At 63.3% G+C, this 7,750-nt stretch overlaps 2 protein-coding genes across 2 annotated transcripts; one reads left to right on the plus strand and one right to left on the minus strand.

The window, feature by feature from the left end:
- The first annotated feature begins 239 nt into the window (after positions 1-239).
- On the plus strand, positions 240-4,610 carry CDT1 (chromatin licensing and DNA replication factor 1). The gene is made up of 10 exons (XM_055552151.1): positions 240-583; positions 1,063-1,188; positions 1,267-1,418; positions 1,882-2,079; positions 2,171-2,316; positions 2,474-2,574; positions 2,931-3,119; positions 3,375-3,527; positions 3,615-3,816; positions 4,056-4,610. Exons 1-10 carry the CDS (start codon positions 353-355, stop codon positions 4,217-4,219), a joined length of 1,662 nt encoding a protein of 553 aa, XP_055408126.1. The 5' UTR covers positions 240-352; the 3' UTR covers positions 4,220-4,610.
- A 157-nt stretch (positions 4,611-4,767) lies between these two features.
- On the minus strand, positions 4,768-7,413 carry APRT (adenine phosphoribosyltransferase). Its single transcript, XM_055552154.1, has 5 exons — positions 7,255-7,413; positions 7,042-7,148; positions 5,581-5,714; positions 5,250-5,328; positions 4,768-5,145 (listed from the first exon to the last, which is right to left on the minus strand). Exons 1-5 carry the CDS (start codon positions 7,332-7,334, stop codon positions 5,003-5,005), a joined length of 543 nt encoding a protein of 180 aa, XP_055408129.1. The 5' UTR covers positions 7,335-7,413; the 3' UTR covers positions 4,768-5,002.
- Between the last annotated feature and the right edge of the window lie 337 nt (positions 7,414-7,750).

A 7,750-nucleotide genomic window follows, 5' to 3' on the forward strand; every position in this document is an offset into this window, starting at 1 on the left:
CTGGAAGCAGCGTACCATTTCCCTCTTTGCCAGGACAACACTGGCTTGGCGCCCACTCGCGCAGACCCCGCCACGGCCTGGAAGATAGCAGGGGGACAGCCAAAGTCCCCAGCCCTCCCAGTGGCGCATGCGCGGCAGGCGCAGTCCGAGCCAGAGCGGCGCGGGAGAACCAGCGCGCATGCGCCCGGGAGCGTCCATTTCGCGCCAACTCCCTGGCCGAGGTGCCGATGGTCCCGCCCATGGCAGGGGCGGAGCCAGGGCGCGGCGCGAAAATCCGCGGGAAGCGCGGTTCCACTTCCGTCCGCCGGCCCACCACGGTGCTCCTGCTGCTCCAGATCCCGCCGCTCCCGCCATGGCGCAGCGCCGCCTCACCGACTTCTTTGCACGCCGCCGTCCCGGGGACAGCGCCAGGCTGCCGCGCGCCAAGCCGGCGTGGCGCACCCCGAGCCCCGCCAAGTCCGCGCCCTGCGCCGCGGCTCCGGGTCCCGGCAGCAGCCGCAAACGCGCCCGCCCGCCTGCCGAGCCCACGCGCGACGAGCGTGTGCCGCCCGCGCGCAAGAGGCTGAAGCTGCCGGCTGACGCGGTGAGAGCGCGGGGCGCGGAGGGGAGGGGGAAACTGAGGCCGGGGTGACGGACAGACGGGAGGGAACCCGTGGAGAGGGGATTGGTGCAGGGCGGGAAGGAGGCGGGGCTGCTGGAGAGACCTGCCCTGGAGGAGGGCACCGACAGGGGGCCTGGAAGCCCGGGGTGAACCAAGATCCACCCCCAGTGGGAGGAGGGGCTAGGCCAGGTCACGTGCACCTGGTAGGCGGGGTCCTCCCTTCCAGAGGACGTCCGAGATGCGGGGATGCCTGCCGGGTCTGACCGATGTTGGAAGAGAGCCAGCGGGCTGGTTAACACCAGGGTCGTCTGCAAGACTGGCCAGGGGTCGGGCCTGGATGACTCGACCTGGCTGTGAGTGGGCGTCTCCTGGTTAATCGAGGGGACTGGAGAGACGCTTTCTGGGAGACGGTGCACCCCAGGGTCTTGTGGTTTCATCACCTTTGGGGTCCTTCCCATCAGGTCTCTGGCCGCAGTTCCCCGGCTGCCCCTGGCTCCCCAGAGCACCCTTCTCCCCAGAGCAAGGAGACAAAGAAGGCTGCCCGCTCAGCTGGTGGGCGACCCTGCTTGGCAGCCCGGGAGAACAAGGTGAGGAGGCTGGACCGAGGGGAGGGGAGGTGGACTAGAGTGGGCTGACAGGCGGGCTGACGAACCCTGTGTTCACAGGTCCCTTCAAAGGTCACCCTATCTGAGCTCAAGTCGTGCCTGCAGCGGGCACAGGAGCTGGGGGCACGGGTCCAGGAGCTGAAAGCAAGTGCACAGAAGGATGCTGGGGAACCCAGCGCGCCAGAGGATGAGGGACGCCTGGAGGGGCCATGGTGAGTCCTGAGTGGGTAGGCACCCCAGGAAAGGGTAAGCTGATGGGAGGCCTGATGAAGCTGGGCTGAGCTGGGTGTAGGGGGACAGGATTGCTCCTTCCAAGGGGGTCAGCATAGTCCACAGGTCTCAGCCTCTGTCAGAGGGGCCAGTTACTGGGTACCTTTTGCCCGGCTGCATGTCTGTCTTCCACCCCCCAGGTCATGTGGTTATCATATGCCTCTTAGAGGCAAGGAAGCCAGGGCTGGAGGTGGTCGCGGACCTCCCTGGGTGACAGCTGGGTTTGAAGCCATGCTTTTGTCTCTGTCACTTCGTCGTTCCAGGGAGGCATGTTGGGGCTTTGTAAACTGGAGTATAGTGTATCCTGGGGCAGCTCTGGGATCTCCCCCGCCATTCTGCCTGCCGTTGAGCGATGGAGGGGGTGGGTCTGGTGCTTCTCTCACAGCCCTGCTCCCTCCCTGGCAGTGGAGAGCAGATGCCAGCCTACCAGCGATTCCATGCCTTGGCCCAGCCGGGGCTCCCGGGCCTTGTGCTGCCCTACAAGTACCAGGTGCTGGCCGAGATGTTTCGCAGCATGGACACCATCGTGGGCATGCTCTACAACCGCTCCGAGACTGTGACCTTCGCCAAAGTCAAGCAGGGTGTCCAGGACATGATGCACAAGTGAGCGGGGTGGGCCAGGGCCTCGTCCTGCCCTTGAAGTCTGTGTGCCCTCTGGCCCCGGCTTTCTGACCTCTGCACCCTCATCCCACAGACGCTTTGAGGAGCGCAATGTGGGCCAGATCAAAACTGTGTACCCCGGCTCCTACCACTTCCGCCAGGAGCGCTTCGTCCCCACTTTCAAGGATGGCATCAAAAGGTCCGATTACCAGCTCACCATCGAGCCGCTGCTGGACCAGCGTGAGTGTACCAGGCCTCAGGTTCCTGACTGGGACGCTGCCCGCTTTGAGCATGGGTGTGAGGTGGCAGGCACTGGGCCTCATCTGAGACCCGCATGTGTGGGCTGGGTGACTGGGTAGGCCTGGCCCCTGGGCTCAGGCCCTGATTCTTCCTGCAGAGGCTGGCAGTGCAGCCCCCCAGCTCACAGCATCGCGCCTGCTGCAGCGGCGCCAGGTCTTCAGCCAGAACCTGGTGGCCCGAGTCCGGGAGCATCACAGGGTGAGCAGGTGCCCCAGCTTCAGTGCTTAGTTGTCCCTGCTATTGCGGTCACATCGGATCCACAGGCAATGGGCTCCTCCCAAGGCTGAATCCTAGAGTTCTTCTAACTGTTCTCCCTGGCTGTCTTCTACACATGGGTGGCTGTAGGGCTGGGCAAACTGGGAACTCAGGGCTGCAGCCTCTGGCCCCCGGAGGCTTGGGAAGAGTCCCAGAGATGCTTCTGGGTGCTCTTTGCTTTGCCCCCAGCCCAGCTGAGCCCCTGCAGCTCAGAGGTGAAGTAACTTGCCCATTGTTTAGCTGGGACAGGAACTGGGCAGATGTGCCCAGGGTCACCAGCTGCCCCCCTTCTCACATAGGCCTTCCTGGCCTCCCTGAACCCCCCCATGGAGGTGCCAGAGGACCAGCTGACACGCTGGCACCCCCGCTTCAATGTGGATGGGGTGCCTGACATCGAGCCAGCTGAGCTGCCCCAGCCGCCCGCTGTGGAGAAGCTGACCACCGCCCAGGAGGTCCTGGCCCGTGCCCGTAGCCTGATGTCACCCAGGGTAAGGCTGGGGTGGAACAGCCTGACCCCCATGTTGGTGTGTGACAGGCTCCACCTTTGGCCACGGGCCTCAGAGTGGGCGGACGTGCCCTTCCCACTGTGGAGCACCACCCACCAGCAGGCACTGCCCTGGGCAGGCGAGCATGGGCCCTGGATGTGCTGGAATGAACCTGGGCTGGATACAGGGCTCCTGGGGGCTCCCCTGCAGCTGGACGGGGGAGGCTTCTCCTGACCTCTCCCTTCTTACTTGTCCCAGATGGAGAAGGCCCTGAGTGACCTGGCCCAGCGCACAGCTGAGCCTAGCAGCCCCAGGTCCCCCAGCCTGGCACAGCCAGCCACCCCGCCAGCCACTCCACCTGCTGCCCCACCTTCTGCCCTGAAAGGGGTGTCCCAGGCCCTGCTGGAGCGAGTGAGTGTTCAGCGTCTATATGGTGGGTGGGTGTGCAGTGTGTGTGAGAGAGAGGGATAGGCCCCTGAGCACCCATGCCCACCTCAGATCCGGGCCAAGGAGGCGCAGAAGCAGCTGGCACAGATGACACGGCGCCCGGAGCAGGAGCAGCGGCTGCAGCGGCTCGAGCGGCTGCCCGAGCTGGCTCGGGTGCTGCGCGGCGTGTTTGTGTCGGAGCGCAAGCCAGCACTTACCATGGAGGTGGCCTGTGCCAGGATGGTGGGCAGCTACCGAGCAGCCATGAGCCCTGGTGAGTGCAGAGTGAGGGTGGGCACCGTACCCTTGGGGTTACCTCCTGAGGCCCCACGGGACTTGCCTGTTCTCTCAAGGCCTCTGGTCCCTCAAGGCAGGGCAGCCCATGGTGGGGTCTCCGTGGGAGCACAAGCTGCTGGGCGAGGCTGCAGGGTCACTGTGGCATCTTCTCCTGTCTTGTTATGGGAGGCTTGACAGGGTCCTGGCACCCAGCCTCATGTTCCCCTCTCTCTGCAGGGGAGATGGAGAAGCACCTGCAGCTCCTCTCTGAGCTGCTGCCTGACTGGCTCAGCCTCCACCGCATCCGCACGGACACCTACGTCAAGCTGGACAAGGTCGCCGACCTGGCAGGTGTCATGGAGCAGCTGGCCCGCCTGGCCCGTGCAGAGGAGACACTGTGAGCCCAGTGGACATGTGCCGGGCCTGTGTCTTACTCCCTTTCGGAAAATGATGCACTTTGTTCTCCCTGTCCTGAGTCTCATGAGGGCCAGGCTGGCCTGGGCTCAGGCTGCTGAGCTAGAGGGTCTCTGGTGGAGGCCTCCTGCCTTGTATACAGGATGCAGGGAAAAGGGGGGGGTGGGGGAAGGTAGTGTGACGGCCAGAGTTACCCTCTCGGGGGCCCACAGGGGCTCCTGGAGGACCCGGTATCACACATGTTCCCCACAGAGGGAGGCCTATGCAGAATCTGAGATTGAGTCTCCCTGCAGCCTCCAGGAGGAAGCAGCTGTGCCCACCCACGCCCTGGATCTTGTATTTGGTCTCTAGACTGTCAGATAAAGTTGTTGGAAGTCAGCATGTTTGTGTGATGAGTTACAGCAACAGGGGAAGGCAAGTTGGGGTGCCCCTGTGCGTGCAGACAGCTCACAGGGCTTGAGAACCACCAAACGCTAACATCAGAAAGTGCCCAGCCTGCTTACTGGGCCGTTTCACCCAGTCGCTGGAAAGGAACTCTGCTCTAGAAAGTTGTTTATTCTCATTCCATTATCAACCAGCTGGCAGCTCCTGGCCACGGGGCTTCCAGAGCCTCAACAGGGTTTCAGGGGCAGCCCCACCCTGAAGAAAGTCACTCAGCCACAGACACAGAGCAAGTCCAGGTGAGCAGCCAGTGCCCCCTGGTGGCCAGTGGGGGTTGCTGCATCTGCCCATGCTGGTCCTCTCTTCTTCCAGGTGGCTTGGGGCTGGGGTCACTCGTACTGCAGGAGGGAGAAGAAGGGCACAGCCCCCAGCTTCTCCCTGCCCTTCAGTGAGGTCAGCTCCACCAGGCTTACACACTCCAGCACCTCAGCCTGCAGCTGGCCCAGCAGCTCACAGGCTGCGCACATGGTTCCTGGTGGGGGAAGAAAGGGACCATGGAGACAGCCCCTAGGAGACTAGAGCTGAAGCCTGTTCCCACCCGGACACCAGGCCCACTCTGCTGGGAAAGACCCTCACCACCAGTGGCAAGCAGGTCGTCCACAACCACCACCTTCTGCCCTGGTTTCAGGGCATCTCTCTGGATCTCCAGTTCAGCCTGCAAAGGAAAGTGGACATGTGACCTACAAGTGTCCCCAAAAAACGGCCTTGGTATACAGAGCTGGGGAACTAATAAGGGCCACCTCCTAGGCCCAGTTCTAACCCACCCTATCTCCTGGCTGTGTCAACCTGGCCTAGCTCCTCAGCCTCTCTGAGCTCCCATGTCCACTCCAACCAGTGGCTCCACTGGAGTCCATGGCTTTCCTTTTGGGAATGCACAGTCCACGGAGACACCCCCCAGCCTTCTCACCTTCCCGTATTCCAACGTATATGAGGCACACACGGTGGGGCCTGGCAGCTTCCCTCGCTTGCGGATGAGAATGCAGCCCAAGCCCAGCTCCTGGGCCAGGGATGGACCAAACAGGAAACCGCGTGAGTCTAGGCCTGTTGGCGAGACCTGGGGTGTTGGGGAAAGCCGTGTGCTACAGCAGCATTGCAGTCCCCGTAGTTAGGGCTGGACAGTGACACGTAACCATCGTGACCCAGGACACATGGCCTCGTGGGCTCCAGGTGAAAGGCTAACAACACCCATCCACTTCGGGGACGTTGACAGATTCCCCTATCACCCCAGGACTGCTGTGTGCTGGAGAGCAAGAGGTCAGGAGCTGGGCAGGGGCCACTCCATACAGCCGTGTAAATAGCCATGTGGCCTGAGGTAAGTCACCTGACCTCTCTCCAAAGTTAGCTGCTCACCACCGGCTGGCGGTACCTGAAATGCCCTTTGCAGATGGCTCAGCTTCTGCCCTAGGAACTTCAAGTCCAGAAGGAGAGGCTGTGACTGCACCGGCCACCTCAGGGATGGACTGAGCCCTTCTGGGGGAGCTCAGGGTCTCCTCCCCACCTGGGAGTTTTGGCTAGGGAGGGAGGCTTCTGGAGGAAAGACTCCACCTCTGCTAGCCGGAGCCCCTCCCAGTTCCAGGGCCCAGCAGTTGGCCCCTCAGGGTATTCAGGAATCAAGTGAGGGTTAGACTTGGGGCTCTCAAGGAGACACATGACCTGACAGGGTCTTCTCGGATCTGCTGCTGCTGCTGCTGTCACTTCAGTCGTGTCCGACTCTGTGACCCCATAGACGGCAGCCCACCAGGCTCCCCCGTCCCTGGGATCCTCCAGGCAAGAACACTGGAGTGGGTTGCCATTTCCTTCTCCAGTGAGTGAAAGTGAAAGTGAAGTTGCTCAATCATGTCCGACTCTTCCCAACCCCATAGACTGCAGCCTACCAGGCTCCTCCACCCATGGGTTGCCATTGCCTTCTCCCTCGGATCTTCTGGGTTTTCCTAAAACCCTCCACTGGGTACAAGGCCTGGCACAAGGCAGGCGCTCTATAGGCAGCAGTACAAGAACAAGCAAGCATGTTTGGCCCTGGGCAATCAGCCTGGGAGCCCCATCTGTCCAGGGCTGGGGCAGGAAACTGGGGTGCCAGTCCTCAGCCCGCCGCCGGCAGCCACTGAAGAAGCCGTTCCCAGGCTGAAGGGGCCTATTGCCCCACTTTGGATTGTTAAGTGGGCGTAGGGCAACGGGTCTGTTCTTACTTCATTGGGGGCGTCTGGCAGGTCCCCCCCTCGTCAAAGCCCTCCCCTAAGCAGAATGCGGCCGACCTCCGGAAGCCTGCCCTGCCCAGAGTAAAGGACCCTCGACACCGCGCCCTGGTGGCGGACACGCGCAGCCTCGGGGAGGGTCCGGGGACCCAGGGAACGCCCGCCGCTCCACTTGCCCGCGATGTAGTCGATCCTGCCGCCGTGGGCCTTTTTCAGGTGATTCGCCAGGAGGCTGATGGAGGCGCGGAAAGAGGTGGGGTCCTTCAGGACGGGCGAGATGTCCCTGGCATGCGAGGACAGGCCTGGTGACTGCCGGACCCACGCAGAGGCCACCGCGTCCCAACAGCCCTGGCCGCGCGGACCCGTCAGTCCCTCCCGCCGCCCGTTACCTGAACAGCACGCCCGGGATGGGGAAGTCGGGGAAACTGCGGATGCGCCGCGCCACGAGCTGCAGCTCAGGATCCGCCATCGCCACTTCCGCGCGTGTCGCGGGCACGAGGGGCCGGCTCGGCAGCTCCGCGCCTGCGCGGAGTGGGAGCGGAGCCCAGGGGGCGGGGCCGGACGCCAGGGGCGGGCTCAGCAGCTCGGCGCCGGCGCGGGAGAGGGGGCGGGGCGAGACCCCAAGGAGCGGGGCCACCTCCTCCCGCAGGAGGTACCGTATTTCATCGAGTCTTAAGTACGGTCGGTTTTAAGACGCTCTCTTGTTTCTGGTGCCCAGAACACAGGCGTCCCCGCCTCGAGGACGTTCGCGCAGGGCCCAGATGTGAGGCTGGGTTGATGAAGTACAGCGTTTACGCAGGCCCAACCAGAGTTTCGGGGAAATACTCGCCCAGTTTCGGCCGAGCCGAGAGTGCCCGCAGGTCTTCGGCACAGCTGTGGCCGGGA

This window comes from Bubalus kerabau, chromosome 17 (genome assembly GCF_029407905.1).
Source record: "Bubalus kerabau isolate K-KA32 ecotype Philippines breed swamp buffalo chromosome 17, PCC_UOA_SB_1v2, whole genome shotgun sequence".
NCBI classification, from domain to species: domain Eukaryota; kingdom Metazoa; phylum Chordata; class Mammalia; order Artiodactyla; family Bovidae; genus Bubalus; species Bubalus kerabau.

Bases quoted from the DNA above. Each gene is read 5' to 3' on its own strand.
- CDT1 (XM_055552151.1), top strand. From the start codon at position 353: ATGGCGCAGCGCCGCCTCACCGACTTCTTTGCACGCCGCCGTCCCGGG. The intron at 584-1,062 runs GTGAGAGCGCGG...CCTTCCCATCAG, and splicing joins TGAAGCTGCCGGCTGACGCG to GTCTCTGGCCGCAGTTCCCC. The intron at 1,189-1,266 runs GTGAGGAGGCTG...CTGTGTTCACAG, and splicing joins TGGCAGCCCGGGAGAACAAG to GTCCCTTCAAAGGTCACCCT.
- APRT (XM_055552154.1), bottom strand. From the start codon at position 7,334: ATGGCGGATCCTGAGCTGCAGCTCGTGGCGCGGCGCATCCGCAGTTTC. The intron at 5,329-5,580 runs GTGAGAAGGCTG...TTTCCTTTGCAG, and splicing joins ATACGTTGGAATACGGGAAG to GCTGAACTGGAGATCCAGAG. The intron at 5,146-5,249 runs GTGAGGGTCTTT...TTCCCCCACCAG, and splicing joins CGACCTGCTTGCCACTGGTG to GAACCATGTGCGCAGCCTGT.